Genomic DNA, 25,466 nt, shown 5'->3' with positions numbered 1-25,466 from the left:
CTATCTATCATGTACAATTGGGTACAGCTGTCATCTATCTATAATGAACATTTAGGTACAGCTGTCATCTATCTATCATGAACGATTGGGTACAGCTGTCATCTATCTATCATGAACAATTGGGTACAGCTGTCATCTATCTATCATGAACAATTGGGTACAGCTGTCATCTATCTATCATGAACAATTGGGTACAGCTGTCATCTATCTATCATGAACAATTGGGTACAGCTGTCATCTATCTATCATGAACAATTGGGTACAGCTGTCATCTATCTATCATGAACAATTGGGTACAGCTGTCATCTATCTATCATGAACAATTGGGTACAGCTGTCATCTATAAATCATGAACAATTGGGTACAGCTGTCATCTATCTATCATGAACAATTGGGTACAGCTGTCATCTATCTATCATGAACAATTGGGTACAGCTGTCATCTATCTATCATGAACAATTGGGTACAGCTGTCATCTATCTATCATGAACAATTGGGTACAGCTCTCATTTATCAATAAATAAAACAGTCGCAGAACTTTTATTTCCATATAGAGCCAATGATATCTGCATTTAAAAATAAATTTAAAAAAAAGGAAAAAGATTTCAAACAGTGTCTGCCTCAAACTTGACGCAAAATATCTTTTCATACTTATAATTTGGTTAAAATACGACTTCGTGACTTTGAATTACAATTACAAATACAATTACAAAGTCAGCCACAATTCCTCTCGGCCTGATCACGTTTCCGCTGTAATCGATTTTGAAATTCCTTCTATTGATGACGTAATATGGACGGAGTGTTTAGGAGTCGTCAGATCTACATTATATTTGACACATAATACAGCTGACGGTACTGTACGCCAAAAACCACTTACACCGTCTACAATATCAGACACAGGGGGCATTTACTAAACATATTATGGTCCAAGTCGTCTGACTGTATTATATACGGTCACAATATTTCTGTCGATGGGAGAGGTTTTTTTTAATTGTTCATTTCTTATTATGTAATACTGGATTCTAAGTTGAACAGGTAGCGTGTCCCGAGATATATTGTGCTTACTGATGGGATGTTATAACGTTAAGTGTCACTCGACAACGTTATGTCATCTTAAACAACCTGACTATAATGAGATAATAACAACATGCAAAAGAAACAGTAAGTGAACTCCAAATCGATATCTAAACTAGGGGAAAATATGAAGAAATGCACAGATACTTGTAAAAGTACAAGGCAAAGAAAGTGTTGAGCAAACATATGATTAAACAACGATCATTTCCTGACTGAAAAAAAGCATGGAGGTCATTCAATGTTTCTCGTAATTTGAAAGTAGAATACACAGCTAGAGAACACACAAAAAGAAACACCGTCAAAACTAGCACTGATAAATCTCAGGATAAACTCTGATAAATAATTGTATTGAAAATGCTTAATCTGTTTTCCTCTATAAATCTAGATATCACATGGGAAATTATACGGAAAGGAGAATAGTGCTAGGTGTTCCTGAGGGACAATCATTTTTTTTATCAGTGAGACAATGAACAGGGATATGTACCAGTTGTCCGGATGGTTCATGTCACTTCTTGCCCTTTCTAACATCATTGAATCCTTGATGTAATTGTTCTTGTTTCTACATTTTATTCTGGTTCTATATTACAGCTGTGGGAATATCTCTCTTCCGTAAACATGTACAAATTGTCAGTTCTTCGAAGTACCGATAACCACAGTTCTTACAAGACAAATTTTCTAGGCAATTACGTATGTCCTTCTCACTGCCCTCGGGGTGCAATAACATGGGATTTTTATTAAACCCTTTTTGTGCCTTCGTGGGTTTAATCAGCATCAATACTTACGAGAGATCAAATCACTCGATTAACTGTTATTGTGGTTCAGACCGAGATATTAATTCGTAACTTGGCAGACAGATCACCCGCCGATGTCCGTGTAAGATGATATTTAACAGTATAGTATTGGACTTCTCTACTGCTACATACATCATTTTATAGATAATGTATCAAATCCATTGAAAGTATAATGTGTAAAAAATAATTATTAACAAGTACTAATTGTAAGGGCGGCCGTTACTATAATGTTCCCAAAACTAACAGTTGAAAATTATGTTACCATGGCAACGGACGGTTTCGTAAGTGGTACCTTTGTGTTCGGCTTCCCTCAATACCCCTATGTACCAATTTTTACCGAAATTGAACAATATCTAAATTTCGACCAATCAGAGGCTACACAATGGCGGCCATTTTGAATTTCGTTACGAGACATGCGCGTTGCACACCTTTGGTCCCCCACCAATACTCATGTGAAGTTTCATAAGTAGCCGTCCACTTCGTTTGGGGGACATAAATATATGTCTGATCTAAGACACTTCTCCTTGATATATCGTTAATGATATGTTTATATAACACGCATTGCTGTGACATGTGTAGCATACATACTTATTATATCCCTCATTATATGACCCTGTTAATGGGTCATTGCCTTTAATGGTTATACTTATATGATTATTTTCTGGGTACTCCAGCAGGAATGCTTTTCTGTTTTATACTGTTATATACACTTATAAATTTGGAATGTTCAAAATTCAACCAAAAGTACTTCTTTTTTTAAGCTTCTATATACTAGTACTTTTATCAACGAATGATAATGTTGACCTTGACTTTAAGGTCAAATGCCAAATTAATGTGAATTTCTGTCCAGTGACCACTGACTACTAAACAATACTTTGGTTTTTGACATATTTGAGGTATATCTGAGATAAAATCACTTTATGATTCATGTAATATTGGGTTTTACTCTAATTTCAGGATAATGAATGTCTTTTCCATCTCTAAACAAAAACCAATACTTCACAACCATGGATGCAGCCATTACAATAAAAACTATCATGCCTGAAATCTATTCACATTGCTTTTTTTCATATACAAGGTCCTTGGTCCTTAATGGTCACCAGAGTTTTGCAATATTTTAGTTTGTTTAACCCTTTTGGACTCCACCCACCAGCCAAGGGGGTCAGTCAGGCCAAACATGTACATACCATCAAGCTGTCATCCAAAGCTGATAATGTTAACCATAACCAAGTTAGAATGAATTTCAATAGAAATCAAACAAATGATAGTAAAACATGTAATTTTCCTATATAAACTATAGTAAATATTACCTCTCCTCAGGGGTAAAGGCGAGACTCAAGGGTCATGAAATTCATAATTTTGGTTAAGTACCTCAGACACTTTCACCTATGAAGAGTCTTTGATTCTACCCTATTTCTGACTTGAGAAATTTTTAGGGGGGGATGCCCATATATAATTCACAATTTTGGTTAACCTTTGATCATGAAAGCTTCCTGCCAAATTTCATTGAATTTGGTTTGGCAGTTTTGGAGAAGTGGAAAATGTAGCTTGTTTACTGTTGTGGAAGACGGACAAGGACGGGCAAAAGGCGATTAGAATACATGTAGGTCACTAGAAACTTTGTCTCAGGTGACCTAAACATAAAGTGTGGTATATACCTCATTACCTCATAAAGGCAAGGACAAGATATTTTGAAGTTGAAAGCCATACTATATAGGTATACTTTGTCAATACTTATACTGTTTCTGGGAAAAGGGTGGAGAAACCGATTATGCATGGCCAGAAATCCACTGAGAAGTTGTTCAAAAAGGGGGATAACTCTTATACAATTGTCACAAAGGTGACTCGTGTCTTTAATTTGGGCCTAATTTGTTAACATTATAAAGTCTGTAGAAGAAATCAACCTTACATCTCAATTTAGTTAAGTTACAGTCATTAGGAACAAAAATCTACAGCAACTCTCATAATGACACTTTTGATTTCAGCTTTGTGTTCTTTTATTTTCTTCTATGCTAAGTATTACTATTTTTTGTTAATATCTGCAACTTCAATATTTTTGGTGACCATATAAAAATGTATCAAAGTAAAAATTGTTGAATTGTTCAACATTGAATCAGTGAAAGAAGAGTTCATTTCTTTGATTCAAAATTATTACAAAAAAGAACTGTAAGTGCTTTTTTCTAATTAAATAAGTGGTTGCCATGGCAACCAAAATGCAAATAAACCATTTTTTTTTTTAATTTCATAATAATTGTTTCATTGAAAATGTCCATTCATTACTTCTTTTTAAGGAGATGAATTAAAATGTGGTTAAAAAGTTCAATTTATATATATATACATTGTTTTGTGAGAAAAAATGTGCATAAAATGTCAAAAATCATGAAAAAAAATGGGAAAATTTGAATCATTATACCAAAAGCGCCTCTAAGTTGCCAGCCAATTTTATTTTTTAAACTTACCCTGTAGACATCTAATGAAAAGAAAACCATATGCAATACTCCATATATGGTTGTAGATTCCAACTAAGGTCAACCAAACATTGTCTTATTTTGATATTTTTTCAGTTAGAATTCCTTGCTGTATTCAGGTTACCATAGCAACAGTTTGTAAATATTGCCAATTATATTTTTTTAATCAAATGATTAAGGGGGGTCATCATTATTAAATTTTGGCTGTAAATACTTTAATCTCACTGTCATTTAGGATTCAGAGATACTCTAATTTCTAAAAATTTGATGTAGGCGATGTGTTATTTGAGCCCGTAACTAAGAAAGTCATATTGCTTGGATACGGAGCCACAGACATGATTGAAATTCCATTTTTGTCATTCATATCCACCAATTGTAACATAATTTAACATTTAAGGTCATTTTTTCTAAAATCTATTTTTTTCATTTTCCACCTAATGCTCGATGCTTGCTGACATCCACTCTTAATGATTATACTTATGATATTCCTCCTTATTTGACCTTGGGTTATAATCATTACGATTGTGTTTGCCTCTTATTGTTTTGTCGTTTTTATACATGTAATATAGTTTCTTTAAACTCGTATAGTTAGACATGAAACCAATTTTTACTGTTTCAATTAATTGATATATCTAAACCTTACCTAACCTTTCGTTTTCTTCACAGTTTGCGGCTTTCTTCACCTTTACGTGGCGCCTGGGAGAAGTCATGTGTAAAGGTGTACACTACATCCAGAATGTATCCGCTATCTGCTCTGTCACAACACTTACTGCCATGAGTTTAGAAAGGTACGTCCACAAACACACGTTTAACAAGTATTTAATTTAAAATATAACAGATTGGTATTTTAACCGTGTAAAATTCTAAAACAATCCGGCAAGAATTTAACATGACATTGATGACATGTACTCGTGTCCAGGGACAGAGATAATGTCGTTAAATCAAGGTTGATATTGATGTGAAATGCACACCAATATCTAAATCCGAATGGTGCGCTACTAACAGATAATGTAGAGTTGCATGCCTGTCTTCTGTTTGATAACTTAGCTAGGTCGGCGTACTGTGTTTAGATGACCTTATAATGCATATCACCCAGGAGCACCGAAGAATGGCCCAAATGACACCCATTCGAAAACGAAAACACAACCAGAGAGGCTAGCTGTTAAATTATCAAAAAATACTGCAGCTGTAATTCGGGAGAAAATATTCTGTGCTACTTACAGGTGACGGGATAAGAATGTACTACCTCGACCCATAGACACGTAAATAATAAACAAGCATTGTCGAAAAAGCAAGCAACACCAGATTTTTACGTGTAAAGAACGCTAAGAATGGTTGATTTTCCACTTTTTTCAAACTTAGTGTTAGAGTAAAAAGAAAGAGAGAATATCACTCTTAATGCCAAGTTTTATAAAGAGAAGGTACACATCTGTCAGGTGAGATAATTAGATGTAATATAACAGAAATATGAGTAAAACAATATAGATACATGTAAACATTGGTTAAAGACAGAACTCATTGAATGGCTCTAGTGTTGTTGTGTATTTTAAACCAGACCATGGAGTATATAGATGTTTTGAAAAATATAACACACATAGTATGCATAATTGCAAATAATTAAGTTCCTGAAATAAATCCCACAATTCACCCTTTGCAAGATGCATGTCTAGAAAACGGTTTTGATAAATACGTGCTTGTAGTCGATGACAGAAATGAAAAAAAGAAAAAGAAAAAAAAGATCTGAATTGCCTAACGATAAAAGGTAATTATCGTTGCCGGCATTTTGCAAAATGATTAGCATTTATTGGAAGGTTTCTTTAGCGGCGTGTTATTTTAGCAATAACATGTTATGTTCTAAACTCCTTGAAGGCAACGCATTATCTGTGTGTCGGAGGAAGAGGTGCGGTTTATTAGGCTGACATTAATGACATGTATTACAACACGATGTCACTTAGTTCATACCTATTTCTTCGTATTGCGATATTGCATTTAAAGGAATCGATACCAACATTCGTATTGGGATGTCTCCAGCACGAAGACATGTCTTTGATCTCTGAAAACCAAAATAAACAAACCGGAATCATTTTAATCAATCAGTCGTTGCATGCTTATAAACAAAGCTATCTGTCACGAGATACACTTCCGTGAATTCTTTAATAAATGATTAAAGGTATCGACAAATTAGCACAAAAAATCATGTCGATATTTAAATAAGTGTAATGAACATTCGTAGTTCACGAGTTCATCATTACAAAACCCGAAATACACGTACCTATCACACTAATGCTGATATAACACATAATGCTGCTACTGTACTACCGATAATACAAGGACTCATCATAATATAGCTGACATTACACGCAATAATCATTATATAACTGACATTACACGTACCCATCATTATATAACTGACATTACACGTACCCATCATTATAGACCGGACATTACACGTACCCATCATTATATAACTGACATTACACGTACCCATCATTATATAACTGACATTACACGTACCCATCATTATAGACCGGACATTACACGTACCCATCATTATATAACTGACATTACACGTACCCATCATTATAGACCTGACATTATACGTACCCATTATTATATAACTGACATTACACGTACCCATCATTATATAACTGACATTACAAATACCCATCATTATAGACCTGACATTACACGTACCCATCATTATAGACCTGACATTACACGTACCCATCATTATATAACTGACATTACACGTACCCATCATTATATAACTGACATTACACGTACCCATCATTATAGACCGGACATTACACGTACCCATCATTATATAACTGACATTACACGTACCCATCATTATAGACCTGACATTATACGTACCCATCATTATATAACTGACATTACACGTACCCATCATTATATAACTGACATTACAAATACCCATCATTATAGACCTGACATTACACGTACCCATCATTATATAACTGACATTACACGTACCCATCATTATATAACTGACATTACACGTACCCATAATTATATAACTAACATTACACGTACCCATCATTATATAACTGACACTTACACGTACTAATCATTATATAACTAACATTACACGGACCCATCATTATATAACTGACATTACACGTACCCATCATTATATAACTGACATTACACGTACCCATCATTATATAACTGACATTACACGTACTCATCATTATATAACTGACATTACACGTACCCATCATTATATAACTGACATTACACGCACTAATCATTATATAACTGACATTACACGTACCCATCATTATAGACCTGACATTACACGTACCCATCATTATAGACCTGACATTACACGTACCCATCATTATATAACTGACATTACACGTACCCATCATTATATAACTGACACTTACACGTACCCATCATTATATAACTAACATTACACGTACCCATCATTATATAACTGACATTACACGTACCCATCATTATAGACCGGACATTACACGTACCCATCATTATATAACTGACATTACACGTACCCATCATTATAGACATGACATTACACGTACCCATCATTATATAACTGACATTACACGTACCCATCATTATATAACTGACATTACACATTCCCATCATTATATAACTGACATTACACGTACCGATCGTTATATAACTGACATTACACGTACCCATCATTATATAACTGACATTACACGTACCCATCATTATAGACCTGACATTACACGTACCCATCATTATATAACTGACATTACACGTACACATCATTATATAACTGACATTACACGTACCGATCGTTATATAACTGACATTACACGTACCCATCATTATAGACCTGACATTACACGTACCCATCATTATATAACTGACATTCTACCACAATACGCCGTGTTATTCAACTCTCACACCATCAGTTAATCATTACAGCTGTTGATTAACAATCTGTTTATACCACACGTGGTATAAACTCTGTACGCATTTCGATTGGCTAACATGGTGAACTTTGACCCAAGCTGCAATTGTTATTGACGTCATCAATAATCTAATGACGTCACATCACCGGGTCCCGGACGTCACCGGTACACTTTATTTGCATACGCGAAATTATACTTGGCCACGTTTCCCTTTGATTCAAGCCGATATTATTGTGGTAGAAACAGGTCACACGACTCGAAATTGTTGGATATGGAATTTATTTCACACTCGTAAGTTATTTTGTAAAAGTTGCAAAAAACACTCGCTAAAGCTCGTGTCTTTTGTAACTTTTAAAAAATAACTTACTCGTGTGAAATAAATTCAATATCCAACAACCACTCGTTGTGTAACCTCTATTTACACGTACCCATCATTATATAACTGACATTACACGTACTCATCATTATATAACTGACATTACATGTACCCATCATTATAGACATGACATTACACGTACTCATCATTATATAACTGACATTACATGTACCCATCATTATAGACCTGACATTACACGTACCCATCATTATATAACTGACATTACACGTACTCATCATTATATAACTGACATTACATGTACCCATCATTATATAACTGACATTACACGTGTCCATCATTATAGAACTGACATTACACGTGTCCATCATTATAGACCTGACATCACACACATAACCTCACGATAAGATTTGTGGCCATTGTTCGTCTTAGAGTGACACTTGATATACTTATGCATGTGGAATAAATATCACTTATACAGTTTTTTTATTACATGTGACCAAAGTTACACCACAAAAAAGATATATTTCACCTGTAATTTTCACTCTGACTGGTTATTTCAAATTCACGAGCCAATCAGCGTTGAGATTACAAATGTGTTTCACGGCAGAGTTTGACACAGAATTTCCGATCAGCAATTACAAGAGGCAAAGGCGAGCAACGGGTTAATCACCAGAGTTCCCTTCCCAATTTTCATCGTCACGAAGTTGAAGTGCTGACATGCCATATGTTTAAGCTACCCAATAGAGACTTTACATGTCATTCGAAGGACGTCACGGTATCCGACTAGCTGAATTGTAACCATTTTCTGATGTTCCGTGAAGCAAAGAGGCAGTGCTACGTCATGATATATATTGAATCATATACCATATTAAAAAATTATCTGTTTCTCGATTTGGGACAATTTCCATCGACATATCTTGAACGGTTTGTCGACAATCACAATGTTCTCGAAATTTGGTCGTTTCACTAGGCCGATGGAATCCCTTACGTCGAGAGTATATTAGGTGTGTTGACAGACGAGGCGGGTGTCTGTGATGGATGGCAAGAATGAGGAATTACTGACTACAGACTATCGGACACCCGATCACTCTAGACGTCATTATAGACGTTAGCATTAAAGCAAAGGTCGAGACATTTTGTCATGATTCCAGCCTCTCGGTATTAAGGTATCTTTATGTTGCAGTAAGGGAAATGTCATTTTGATATGCCTAATTGTACAGCTGTGACACATTCATTGACACACGTCTAGAAGATCTTGTATATTTGTCTTTCTTTGACATTTCGGCTATACGGCCGTGCAAAGTTCAGCTGGCCTGTGGATGCAGAGTGCAGTTTCTGTCACCCTCTTCAGATCAAGGCTCGGTGACATGATTGGTCGTCCTGGACGGTCTAGAGAGTGATCTTTTTGTGGTCAATTTCTTTATTTGTGATGGATCGAAATGTGTGACTAATATGGAGAAATAACTAATGCAATTTTTGTCGGTTTCAAGCGTGGGCGAATTTATCTTTTCTTAATCCAGACGCACTTTGCTTATTGATTCCAGAACATGTCGCTTTTAGAGCAGATGTATGGTTCGGATTTAGACAAATCGCCGGAGGACGTTTACCGGACGTCCTTCCGTTCAGATGTATGATTCGGATTTAGGGATGTCGCCGGAAGACCGAGTACCAGATGTCCTACAGTACAGATGTTTGGTTCGGATTCAGACATATCGCAGGAGGACATTAATCATTTGCCCTACCGTTCAGATTTATTGATATTTATGCATCCCCCCCCATGTAAATCTTACGACAAAAAAGGTTGCCCTTGCTTTCATTCTTGTGGTCGACTTTTCACGTCCAGACAGTTTGTGTCTGGTACAGTCGTTGATGTACGGCCACCTGTATTCACGTTTATGCGGATTGTTTTACAACTGATGTGTTTGCTTCCGATGTACTATTGGATCATTGGCATCTTACATATGACGCGCACATTTTATATGAATAATCTATTTAAACCCGTCGGTAAAATTCCCATAACTTAAGCTACACAATGGTTCTTAAATTTTATATTTTATATTTTGAAACATCGTCGGTAAGGCACGGTGTCGACGCTCTGTGCATGAGCGTCATGGCCGTGGGTCACCGACTCCTATTGTATGAATGCGCTGTAAACCTTTCTGGGTAACTTTGCAACCAAACAAGAACTATTTGGAAGGAGCGATATATTTTTTTATTCCAAAATAAAGCAGCCTAACATTATATCCTGTGGATTATACCAGTTGTGGAAATTATTCCATTAAAGTGTAGATAGACTCCGATGAAAAGACTAAAACTTTGATATCATAGCTTGACCTTTAAGCGCCCGGAACATTGTTGGCAGCTTTGATGTCGATATTTACATTAAATCATGCATAATCAAGTCATTTCTCCATGTTTTGTTCTAAGACAGGTAAATTCCGTCTGTTGGGTTATGAGCTAATTATACCTTATATTTCTCTCTCTCTTTCGTTGCAACATCTTGATTTATTCCTCGCACATAAGAAATTTATATATATATTTACACTGGGCGTAGACATTCTGGCTATGGGAACTCCTCTCCGTAAGTTGTGTGCCTCTTATTCCAGTATACGTGTTTAAGCGACAAAAGCTAATAATCGCCATCTGGTAGAAAATAAACCGCGCGAAGCTGCGACCGTTAAATTACACAGGCAAAATCAATCCTTATTGTAATTCCTTTGATAAATGACACCGCGAACCAATTGACATTCAGTTTTACCGTCTGACGAAATGAAGTTAACTGCTTATATACTTAGCACAACAACACGGAATACTCGAATGTTCAGACTTAAGTATACGATTTACAATGATAAAGAAACAGCATTATTCTGCTTTTTTTTTTTTTTTTTTTCTCCAACAAATCAATTTTAATCCCCCATCTATTAGAAAGCTGCCGGGGTTGGGAGCCCCGGGGTCAGCTCTTTGACAATAATGTGTCCTCATACAAGAGGGCTCTCATTCTTAATCATCTCTTTCTTTCTTTCTTTCTTTCTTTCTTTCTTTCTTTCTTTTAAAGTTTTTCTTTCCTCTTTCTTTCTTTCTGTCTTTTTTTTTTTTTTTGTTCTTTCTTTCTAATTATCTCTTGTTTTATTTTTATTACAATAATTATAAGGTAACATCAATTGTAAAACATAATACTAACAAAAAAAAAAAAAAAAAAATTCTGCTTAACAAACATCATTAATTAACGGGCTACCTTAAGCTGAAAGTATATTAAAGATGAAAAATAAATAACAGAAGGAACACAAAAACCAACTAGTGATATCTAACTTTATAATTCGTTATAACAATCGGTTAAAATGATCCGTTTTATTGACATCAGATTACCAAACCAAAAACACTAATATTTGTCACAAAAATACTAAGACTTGTCACAGAAATACTAAGGCTTGTCATAAAAACACTAAGACTTGTCATAAAAACACTAAGACTTGTCATTAAAACACTAAGACTTGTCACAAAAATACTAAGACTTGTCATAAAAAAACTAAGACTTGTCACAAAAACACTAAGACTTGTCATAAAAACACTAAGACTTCGTCACAAAAATACTAAGACTTGTCATAAAAATACTAAGACTTGCCATAAAAATACTAAGACTTGTCATAAAAATCAGCACATGTCCGTTTCTGACGTAAAATATCTATCAACCTTCCAAAAGCAAGCACATGATACAGGCAGACGAATCATAATTCTAAATTAAAATCTACAAAAAAGGGGAGATAATAAACAAAATATAAATTTGTATAGAGAACCCAGAAAAGGTAAAAGAAAGGGGAGATAATAAACAAAATATAAATTTGTATAGAGAACCCAGAAAAGGTAAAAGAAAAGGGGAGATAATAAACAAAATATAAATTTGTATAGAGAACCCAGAAAAGGTAAAAGAAAGGGGAGATAATAAACAAAATATAAATTTGTATAGAGAACCCAGAAAAGGTAAAAGAAAGGGGAGATAATAAACAAAATATAAATTTGTATAGAGAACCCAGAAAAGGTAAAAGAAAGGGGAGATAATAAACAAAATATAAATTTGTATAGAGAACCCAGAAAAGGTAAAAGAAAGGGGAGATAATAAACAAAATATAAATTTGTATAGAGAACCCAGAAAAGGTAAAAGAAAGGGGAGATAATAAACAAAATATAAATTTGTATAGAGAACCCAGAAAAGGTAAAAGAAAGGGGAGATAATAAACAAAATATAAATTTGTATAGAGAACCCAGAAAAGGTAAAAGAAAAGGGGAGATAATAAACAAAATATAAATTTGTATAGAGAACCCAGAAAAGGTAAAAGAAAGAGGAGATAATAAACAAAATATAAATTTGTATAGAGAACCCAGAAAAGGTAAAAGAAAGGGGAGATAATAAACAAAATATAAATTTGTATAGAGAACCCAGAAAAGGTAAAAGAAAGGGGAGATAATAAACAAAATATAAATTTGTATAGAGAACCCAGAAAAGGTAAAAGAAAGGGGAGATAATAAACAAAATATAAATTTGTATAGAGAACCCAGAAAAGGTAAAAGAAAGAGGAGATAATAAACAAAATATAAATTTGTATAGAGAACCCAGAAAAGGTAAAAGAAAGGGGAGATAATAAACAAAATATAAATTTGTATAGAGAACCCAGAAAAGGTAAAAGAAAGGGGAGATAATTAACAAAATATAAATTTGTATAGAGAACCCAGAAAAGGTAAAAGAAAGGGGAGATAATAAACAAAATATAAATTTGTATAGAGAACCCAGAAAAGGTAAAAGAAAGGGGAGATAATAAACAAAATATAAATTTGTATAGAGAACCCAGAAAAGGTAAAAGAAAGGGGAGATAATAAACAAAATATAAATTTGTATAGAGACCCCAGAAAAGATAAAAGAAAGGGGAGATAATAAACAAAATATAAATTTGTATAGAGACCCGAGAAAAGGTAAAAGAAAAGGGAGATAATAAACAAAATATAAATTTGTATAGAGAACCCAGAAAAGGTAAAAGAAAGGGGAGACAATAAACAAAATATAAATTTGTATAGAGAACCCAGAAAAGGTAAAAGAAAGGGGAGATAATAAACAAAATATAAATTTGTATAGAGAACCCAGAAAAGGTAAAAGAAAAGGGAGATAATAAACAAAATATAAATTTGTATAGAGAACCCAGAAAAGGTAAAAGAAAGGGGAGACAATAAACAAAATATAAATTTGTATAGAGAACCCAGAAAAGGTAAAAGAAAGGGGAGATAATAAACAAAATATAAATTTGTATAGAGAACCCAGAAAAGGTAAAAGAAAAGGGAGATAATAAACAAAATATAAATTTGTATAGAGAACCCAGAAAAGGTAAAAGAAAGGGGAGATAATAAACAAAATATAAATTTGTATAGAGAACCCAGAAAAGGTAAAAGAAAGGGGAGATAAGGGCATGACGTCAGTTACTATCATAATCAGGACATAGGTATCGCATAATACGGCAAAGATTATTATCAGACAAACCTAGCTATCATTGATGTTTTACCATCTCGTTGTATTCATATCCAATGTTGTTTAACCTGGACACAAATGAATGAGAAATGGCCTTACCCTGTGTTTCATATGGAACACATGTATTCTGTACATACAAAGGTCATGACCATCTACCAGGTAAAATCGGCACTTCATATGTAATGTATAATTCATTATATAAACATATTTTTGACTTTTTTGATGAATGATAAAGAGAAACCAGCATTACAAGTTAATAATATTTTATAACATACAATTGTAAAACAATATTCAGAATTATTACTTTTTGTTGTTGCAAACTCAGGTACCCGATACGTTTTTATTTCATTAAAATATGACTGATTCAATATATTTCGACTGTTTAGTAATATTTTGATATCTTATAAGTTTACTTTGGTAATCAATTGCCTATTAGAATAAAAAAGACAATATAATGTACAACATTCTAATATTTTTTAATCATAGACCATTTGATTTTAATCTTAATTGATATGATATTCATAGACTTTTTCAATATACGTGAAAATTTCATTAGGAAATCAAAGGGATGAGCAAACCTACTTTTTTTAGATTAACAATAATGATGACAATTCTTAAAACGTAGAAAATAAACACAAATACCAATAACGTTAATGTCGTGTCTTTATCCTGGGTGAAGAATATGTTACCAACAATATCTAGGCACGTGCACGTCGAAATGAATGAGACACAAACAGAGAGTTGCATTCAAGAGCTAGGTATTTAAAACTCTCTCAAGTGTCTAAAAATTGACATTCAGAACCGAGTTAAATGTGATGGTGCCCGTGTGTTTCTCGTCGACATTTCAAAGGAGTTTCAGAAAGGGCATCAACATAGATTATAAGTTTATACCATCAACCGGCCGAACTTAACACATGCCATGTAGCTTTATCTAAGGCGAGAAGTTAGGGACCATGTATCACTGTAATACCACTATGACAAAGGCGAGAGAGGTCAGGGACCATGTTTCAATGTAATACCACTATGACAAAGGCGAGAGGTCAGGGACCATGTACCAATGTAATACCACTATGACAAAGGCGAGAGGTCAGGGACCATGTATCACTGTAATACCACTATGACAAAGGCGAGAGGTCAGGGTTCATCTTTCAATGTAATAGGGACCATGTTTCAATGTAATACCACTATGACAAAGGCGAGAAGTTAGGGACCATGTTTCAATGTAATACCACTATGACAAAGGCGAGAAGTTAGGGACCATGTATTAATGTAATACCACTATGACAAAGGCAAGAAGTTAGGGACCATGTTTCAATGTAATACCACTTTGACAAAGGCGAGAGGTCAGGGACCATGTTTCAATGTAATACCACTATGACAAAGGCGAGAGGTCAGGGACCATGTTTCAATGTAATACCACTATGATAAAGGCGAGAAGTTAGGGACCATGTATTAATGTAATACCACTATGACAAAGGCAAGAAGTTAGGGACCATGTTTCAATGTAATACCACTTTGACAAAGGCGAGAGGTCAGGGACCATGTTTCAATGTAATACCACTATGACAAAGGCGAGAAGTTAGGGACCATGTTTCAATGTAATACCACTATGACAAAGGCGAGAGGTCAGGGACCATGTTTCAATGTAATACCACTATGACAAAGGCGAGAAGTTAGGGACCATGTTTCAATGTAATACCACTATGACAAAGGCGAGAAGCTAGGAACCATGTTTCAATGTAATACCACTATGACAAAGGCAAGAGGTCAGGGACCATGTTTCAATGTAATACCACTATGACAAAGGCGAGAAGTTAGGGATCATGTATTAATGTAATACCACTATGACAAAGGCGACAAGTTAGGGACCATGTTTCAATGTAATACCACTGTGACAAAGGGATGAAGTTAGGAACCATGTTTCAATGTAATACCACTTTGACAAAGGCGAGAAGCTAGGAACCATGTTTCAATGTAATACCACTATGACAAAGGCGAGAAATTAGGGACCATGTTTCAATGTAATACCACTATGACAAAGGCGAGAAGCTAGGAACCATGTTTCAATGTAATACCACTATGACAAAGGCAAGAGGTCAGGGACCATGTTTCAATGTAATACCACTATGACAAAGGCGAGAAGTTAGGGATCATGTATTAATGTAATACCACTATGACAAAGGCGACAAGTTAGGGACCATGTTTCAATGTAATACCACTGTGACAAAGGGATGAAGTTAGGAACCATGTTTCAATGTAATACCACTTTGACAAAGGCGAGAAGCTAGGAACCATGTTTCAATGTAATACCACTATGACAAAGGCGAGAAGTTAGGGACCATGTTTCAATGTAATACCACTATGACAAAGGGATGAAGTTAGGGACCATGTTTCAATGTAATACCACTATGACAAAGGCAAGAAGTTAGGGACCATGTATCAATGTAATACCACTATGACAAAGGCGAGAAGTTAGGGACCATGTATCAATGTAATACCACTGTGACAAAGAGGCACATATCTTACAGCACTAACACCAAAATAATCACTATGGAGGATAGCCAATGGCTGAGAGCACCATCGAACTCCATCGTTAACAAAGGTGACTGCTCTTCACTCCTGGCAGTCCATCAGGACATTTGGTCGTGAGGTAATCGTGACCATGGCTGGCTTTGGGACAAGGGTCTGTGAGTACCATTAAACATCAGACAGTGACGTGTCAGAGGCCCGGGTCAGGACTGTGAGTACCATTAAACATCAGACAGTGACGTGTCAAAGGCCCGGGTCAGGACAGGTGATGAATTACAACATGATGCATGTTACAGTAATAGTGATCGTGTATCACGTGTTTACCTCGTAACATATCTGTAGTCAATACGACAACTTCGTCACAAGGAGACAATCCTCCGGAAATCATTCCTAGGAAGAGCAGAATAACAAATTAGAATTAACGAAGGTGGATCGCCTTGGAATAAAACCTATCACTCAAATATTTTTTTATGCTAAAAATACATTTTTGTTACTTCCTGGTTAATCGCCCACACTTTTGCTAGGTTTCTTCTTAACGACTCTAGTCGGTGTTTTAAAATATCCATTATAACATACGTTTTCCGCTTTATTCTAATCATTGTTTGATACATTGTGATGATAATTTTATATGTTAGATAGAACCACATTTGACGAAGGAAGTTATAACACTTAATTCACGATCTACGGCACCGAGTCGCCTAGCACGAAATGTCTGTAGTGTATACCACTGCACCATATCCACGTTTTATGTATATATTTAGGCAATAGCTTTTGTTATAGTTCTTCAAGTAAAGCAAATCCTTCATGTCATAAATTATATCTTTGATACATATTCATCCAATCAGAAATAAACATTAGCATACAGTTTCAGTGTGAGATAAGAGATAAAGATTCCATCACACTCTTGGTGTCATTGAAAGCCTGGTTTAGCTTATTGTTGACACCTTTTCATCAATTCTTTAAGGAGTCATGGTTACATACCGGTAGCGCATTGGTTAATTAGTTTTTCCAGTAATTATTTCGCATTTATAATTTTGAACCTCTTGGTTGTATATACATATATATATATATATGTATTTATATGTAAATGCTATATATACAAACACAAATTGTTTATTTTAGTATTAAGTACAGTTTATAAATGAGTCCGTCTGATAACAAAGAAGATAAAGAAGGATAAAAAAGAGTCAGTATATTTATCGCCAGTCTCCTAAGCGAGTAGACACAGTTCAGTCACTAACGAAATGACCGTTGGATTTTTTTCGAATGGTCTTATTTTTAGAACTTACCAATTAAGTCTATCCTTGGAGATGTTGATGGATGGAGCCGATACAACGTCCTCTTGTAGACAGTTCCATGGTTGAATGACACGGTTACTAAAATAAAAAAAAATGCCTGTTTTGTGTTACCGAAAATGGTAGCAAGCTTCTGGTTTCCCGAGACTATGTATATTTTCCGAAGCGAAAGGAAAAGGAGAAACCCCATGATTTAACCATTTTATTATACCGACACAGGCGGGGAAGTATTTCTAACACGGAAATATTGGTATATCCTGTCATTAAGATGGCAATGGAACCAAACAGAACCAGAATAAATTAAAACGTACTGGCAACGATTACGTACATGTCATTTATTAAAATGTAGAAAAAACTGTATGGGCTTACTGTTTTGACAAATACATATTTTATTCCCTTCTTGAAATTGTAGAGAAAAAAACTACATGAAATTAATTTAATTTATATACACTTTCATTTTGAGTTGAGTACCCTAGGTCAATAATATAATTCCTTTGCTATATATTATTAAATATGACTTAATAAATACTATATCAATCTAATAGGCTAATAACCAAACAAAGCTATTTAATGACTCATGCTTAAGGAACGTTGATGTAAAGAAAATGTGTCCACTACATCCCAAAGGGAAACATACATTATTTATCTACAAATAATCATGTAATCATCACTGTCATCATTAAATATATTGAATTCAAAAAGAAAAAAGAAAAAAGAAAAAACGAAACTGTATGGGCTGAGACATGACAAATGATTGGTCGTTGATGATATCCTGGTTTTGTATCCGAAGAAAGAGATTTTGTAACATACACCTATTTTCATTCCGAACATTAGCGTTATTTTTTTTTTTACTTGATCGCATTAATAGACTTGACAGCTGTTAATCTCCTCTATATTATTTCTTTTTCGTCACAATCATGTAAAAGAATGACAACAGGTACCTTCAACGTTTCTGTGTACTACAGTGTATATATAGGATAACCTTCATCCAAGATTGTGACAGTGTCAACAATAAATCACGCGTTTGGTAACAAGTCCCGCCTACCTCTCGTGTCGCTTAGCAACTAAAGGCATGTTCGGTAGCAAGCTCCGCCCACCTCCCGCCTACTTGATTCGGCGGAAACACCTGAGTGCAGGTGTGTTATAGTTCCCAGACTAACACACAATGACAAACACATCTAAGCGAAGTCTAGAGATAAAATCGATCTAACCTGCTACTTTTTAAGATATAGAGAAAAAAAAAGGATAGGTACATAATAAAATGTATGTTAATGCTATATACTCTTAAAGTGGGTAGCGCGTATAGTGTATGTAGTGGAAACATTAGTTGATAAAACATGCATAAATGTACATGTACTTCACTGTAAACAAAAAAAAACCCCATTATCAGTAAAAATATCAAGCTGTTCCATTGTCATGTTCCATTCTCCATCACCATAAAAATGGGCGAATATTCTGTTATCATTTACCAAGATTTTAATCGAATTTTACAACTAATGCCAGGGGAACCTGTAGCATGGAGAACTGTCCCTATATGCCACCTTTCTATAAAATGTAGATCCGTAAGGTACGCTTCGCTGATGACACGTCATCGATGTAAGTGCATGTGCTGTGATAAATATCAAATGTCTCCATTTTTATAAAACCTTATTCCCCACTACACTGCGGTTTGACTGTAGCCCAATACTGAAGGCAACAAGGTGCGTGATGTGGTGGAACGACCAGTGCATTCCCCTGGCCCATCATATGTCAATAACTCTACGTACACATTAGACCCTTCGAACGTTCGTTATACATATCAAACTCGGGTCTCCTCTAAAGCTTCTTCCTATTACGTAAAACCTTACAGTTCCGTAAGTTAGCGAATGAAATATACTTTTCTAAAAGTCACACGTACATATATATATCAGTACGTTAAACAGCGAGGATGAATAGTATCACCCTCTATAACTTAGAATTAGGACTGTGATGGGGACTGATACACGATATCACCCTTTATAACTTACAATTAGGACTGTGATGGAGACTGATTCAGGGTATCACCGTTTATAACTTACAATTAAGACTGTGGTGGAGACTGATACACGATATCGCCCTTTATAACTTACAATTAGGACTGTGATGGAGACTGATACACGGTATCACCCTTTATAACTTACAATTAGGACTGTGATGGGGACTGATACACCCTTTATAACTTACAATTAGGACTGTGATGGAGACTGATACACCCTTTATAACTTACAATTAGGACTGTGATGGGGACTGATACACCCTTTATAACTTACAATTAGGACTGTGATGGAGACTGATACACCCTTTATAACTTACAATTAGGACTGTGATGGAGACTGATACACGGTATCACCCTTTATAACTTACAATTAGGACTGTGATGGAGACTGATACACCCTTTATAACTTACAATTAGGACTGTGATGGAGACTGATACACCCTTTATAACTTACAATTAGGACTGTGATGGGGACTGATACACCCTTTATAACTTACAATTAGGACTGTGATGGAGACTGATACACGGTATCACCCTTTATAACTTACAATAAGGACTGTGATGGAGACTGATACACCCTTTATAACTTACAATTAGGACTGTGATGGAGACTGATACACGGTATCACCCTTTATAACTTACAATTAGGACTGTGATGGAGACTGATACACCCTTTATAACTTACAATAAGGACTGTGATGGAGACTGATACACCCTTTATAACTTACAATTAGGACTGTGATGGAGACTGATACACCCTTTATAACTTACAATTAGGACTGTGATGGAGACTGATACACGGTATCACCCTTTATAACTTACAATTAGGACTGTGATGGAGACTGATACACCCTTTATAACTTACAATTAGGACTGTGATGGAGACTGATACACCCTTTATAACTTACAATTAGGACTGTGATGGAGACTGATACACGGTATCACCCTTTATAACTTACAATTAGGACTGTGATGGAGACTGATACACCCTTTATAACTTACAATAAGGACTGTGATGGAGACTGATACACCCTTTATAACTTACAATAAGGACTGTGATGGAGACTGATACACGGTATCGCCCTTTATAACTTACAATTAGGACTGTGATGGAGACTGATACACGGTATCACCCTTTATAACTTACAATTAGGACGGTGATGGGGACTGATACACGGTATCACCCTTTATAACTTACAATTAGGACGGTGATGGGGACTGATACACGGTATCACCCTTTATAACTTACAATTAGGACTGTGGTGGAGACTGATACACGGTATCACCCTTTATAACTTACAATTAGGACTGTGATGGGGACTGATACACGATATCACCCTTTATAACTTACAATTAGGACTGTGATGGAGACTGATTCAGGGTATCACCGTTTATAACTTACAATTAGGACTGTGGTGGAGACTGATACACGATATCGCCCTTTATAACTTACAATTAGGACTGTGATGGAGACTGATACACGGTATCACCCTTTATAACTTACAATTAGGACTGTGATGGAGACTGATACACCCTTTATAACTTACAATTAGGACTGTGATGGAGACTGATACACGGTATCACCCTTTATAACTTACAATTAGGACTGTGATGGGGACTGATACACCCTTTATAACTTAGAATTAGGATTGTGATGGGGACTGATACACGATATCACCCTCTATAACTTACAATTAGGACTGTGATGGAGACTGATACACCCTTTATAACTTACAATTAGGACTGTGATGGAGACTGATACACGGTATCACCCTTTATAACTTACAATTAGGACTGTGATGGGGACTGATACACGGTATCACCCTTTATAACTTACCATTAGGACTGTGATGGAGACTGATACACGGTATCACCCTTTATAACTTACCATTAGGACTGTGATGGAGACTGATACACGGTATCACCCTTTATAACTTACAATTAGGACTGTGATGGAGACTGATACACCCTTTATAACCTACAATTAGGACTGTGATGGAGACTGATACATGGTATCACCCTTTATAACTTACAATTAGGACTGTGATGGAGACTGATACACGGTATCACCCTTTATAAGTTACAATTAGGACTGTGCTGGAGACTGATACACCCTTTATAACCTACAATTAGGACTGTGATGGAGACTGATACACCCTTTATAACCTACAATTAGGACTGTGATGGAGACTGATACACGATATCACCCTTTATAACTTACAATTAGGACTGTGATGGGGACTGATACACGGTATCACCCTTTATAACTTACCATTAGGACTGTGATGGAGACTGATACACGGTATCACCCTTTATAACTTACAATTAGGACTGTGATGGAGACTGATACACGGTATCACCCTTTATAACTTACAATTAGGACTGTGATGGAGACTGATACACGGTATCGCCCTTTATAACTTACAATTATAACTGTGATGGAGACTGATACACGGTATCACCCTTTATAACTTACAATTAGGACTGTGATGGAGACTGATACACCCTTTATAACTTACAATTAGGACTGTGATGGGGACTGATACACGGTATCACCCTTTATAACTTACAATTAGGACTGTGATGGGGACTGATACACGGTATCACCCTTTATAACTTACAATTAGGACTGTGATGGGGACTGATACACGGTATCACCCTTTATAACTTACAATTAGGACTGTGATGGAGACTGATACACGGTATCACCCTTTATAACTTACAATTAGGACTGTGATGGGGACTGATACACGGTATCACCCTTTATAACTTACAATTAGGACTGTGATGAGGACTGATACACGGTATCACCCTTTATAACTTACAATTAGGACTGTGATGGAGACTGATACACGATATCACCCTCTATAACTTACAATTAGGACTGTGATGGGAACTGATACACCCTTTATAACTTACAATTAGGACTGTGATGGGAACTGATACACCCTTTATAACTTACAATTAGGACTGTGATGGAGACTGATACACGATATCACCCTCTATAACTTACAATTAGGACTGTGATGGGGACTGATACACCCTTTATAACTTACAATTAGGACTGTGATGGGGACTGATACACGGTATCACCCTTTATAACTTACAATTAGGACTGTGATGGAGACTGATACACCCTTTATAACTTACAATTAGGACTGTGATGGAGACTGATACACGATATCACCCTCTATAACTTACAATTAGGACTGTGATGGGGACTGATACACCCTTTATAACTTACAATTAGGACTGTGATGGAGACTGATACACGGTATCACCCTTTATAACTTACAATTAGGACTGTGATGGGGACTGATACACGGTATCACCCTTTATAACTTACAATTAGGACTGTGATGGAGACTGATACACCCTTTATAACTTACAATTAGGACTGTGATGGGGACTGATACACGGTATCACCCTTTATAACTTACAATTAGGACTGTGATGGAGACTGATACACCCTTTATAACTTACAATTAGGACTGTGATGGGGACTGATACACCCTTTATAACTTACAATTAGGACTGTGATGGAGACTGATACACGGTATCACCCTTTATAACTTACAATTAGGACTGTGATGGAGACTGATACACGGTATCACCCTTTATAACTTACAATTAGGACTGTGATGGGGACTGATACACGGTATCACCCTTTATAACTTACAATTAGGACTGTGATGGAGACTGATACACGGTATCACCCTTTATAACTTACAATTAGGACTGTGATGGAGACTGATACACGGTATCACCCTTTATAACTTACAATTAGGACTGTGATGGGGACTGATACACGGTATCACCCTTTATAACTTACAACTAGGACTGTGATGGAGACTGATACACCCTTTATAACTTACAATTAGGACTGTGATGGGGACTGATACACGGTATCACCCTTTATAACTTACAATTAGGACTGTGATGGAGACTGATACACCCTTTATAACTTACAATTAGGACTGTGATGGAGACTGATACACGGTATCACCCTTTATAACTTACAATTAGGACTGTGATGGAGACTGATACACGGTATCACCCTTTATAACTTACCATTAGGACTGTGATGGAGACTGATACACGGTATCACCCTTTATAACTTACAATTAGGACTGTGATGGAGACTGATACACCCTTTATAACTTACAATTAGGACTGTGATGGAGACTGATACACGGTATCACCCTTTAGAATGACACACTTCTCGTTCGTGGTGGTTGATTTCATTGATTCTCTAGATCTGTTGCCTACACAACGACGCTTTTATGTTGATGACGGTGACCATATCGGGCCGTTACTTTACACTAATTAGGGATTGAAGAAAGACAACTACCAATTTGACCTTGCTCCAATTATGACGTCGTGTAGCATAATGAGAGACTATGTCGTCCAGGGCTTGGGTTAGCCGTCATTAAGCTGATTTATTAGTTTATAGTCTCAGCATCCCAGACAAAACCTTTTTGGTTTCAAATAATTACAATTTATCGCAACAAACAAATTGATGTATGGAACTAAACTACCTGTAATAGGGATTAGTGACCGACCTTGGATTGATTCGTGTATTGCCTTTCGCATTCTGACGAAACTTTTATAAGTGGTCATCGGTTAAGTAATCGAATCTTGCGATGTTTTTATCGATGAAGATTGTCGGTCGGCCTCAGAACAATTGATTTGGTTTGTCATCATACATCTCACCGCTAATTCCGATTCTACCCTTGGTATGGTGATTATCCTGTTGCTCCCTAGGATAAATGATAGGTTAGTTCTTTGTTCTGAATAAAGATGGCTGCCAGGTAATGAGGGGATTTGGAGACTTGACAGACTTGATATTAGGTTCACAATACAATTTCCCCCTGTATCAGACTGAGGGATAATAAGGTCGTCTCTATCTGGTGGTACAAGTATATCATTGGTTATATTGGAATAACACAAACGTACAATTAAATCTAGCATTAAAGACATATTGACACAGAACCAGTACCAAGCAACATTAGAATATAAAAAGTGGTTACCATAGTAACTGCCAAGTTCACGAGAAAATTCGATTAATGTTTGTCTTTAGCATATTTTCATTTTTTTTTCAAAAGTCAAACTTGAATGTGGAATATTAATGTGAGAACTGCAACCAGTATAATTTAGAAAGTATAAGGAACATATTTAATGATACACGTAGCTGATACCATGAATCTCACTGAGCCAGTACTGTTAAGGTGCGTGTTACTGTTTATATAACACTGACATCACCTGCTTTTTTGTTTTATTGAGATAATTAAACGGAATAGATGTAATAACGGATATAACCATAACAAGGGCAGCTTGATTTGCTACACTTGGTGTGACGTACGAGGGTCTGTAAGGTATATCTAATGTTTAGTTTGGTTGTTTTCGGCATAGCCGTATAATATTCTTTTGGCCCCGGATATGACGCGACAGGTGGCGTTACTGGTCAAGATGAAGTATGTGATTGGTCAATGTAGCGGTAAATGAAAAATGCAGATA

At 35.7% G+C, this 25,466-nt stretch overlaps 1 protein-coding gene across 1 annotated transcript in view; it reads left to right on the top strand.

Moving 5' to 3' along the window:
• Positions 1 to 25,466, top strand: part of LOC117324946 (QRFP-like peptide receptor) — a 93,378-nt gene that overhangs the window by 22,723 nt on the left and 45,189 nt on the right. The window contains exon 2 of the mRNA XM_033880786.1: positions 5,000 to 5,121. Within this exon, the coding sequence (XP_033736677.1) occupies positions 5,000 to 5,121 (122 nt within the window). The remainder of the gene's footprint in view (positions 1 to 4,999; positions 5,122 to 25,466) is intronic.

This window comes from Pecten maximus, chromosome 4, assembly GCF_902652985.1.
Source record: "Pecten maximus chromosome 4, xPecMax1.1, whole genome shotgun sequence".
Classification (NCBI taxonomy): Eukaryota; Metazoa; Mollusca; class Bivalvia; order Pectinida; family Pectinidae; genus Pecten; species Pecten maximus.
The sequence above is the reverse complement of the archived record's forward strand: the minus strand, read 5'-3'. Positions and strand labels throughout refer to the sequence as shown.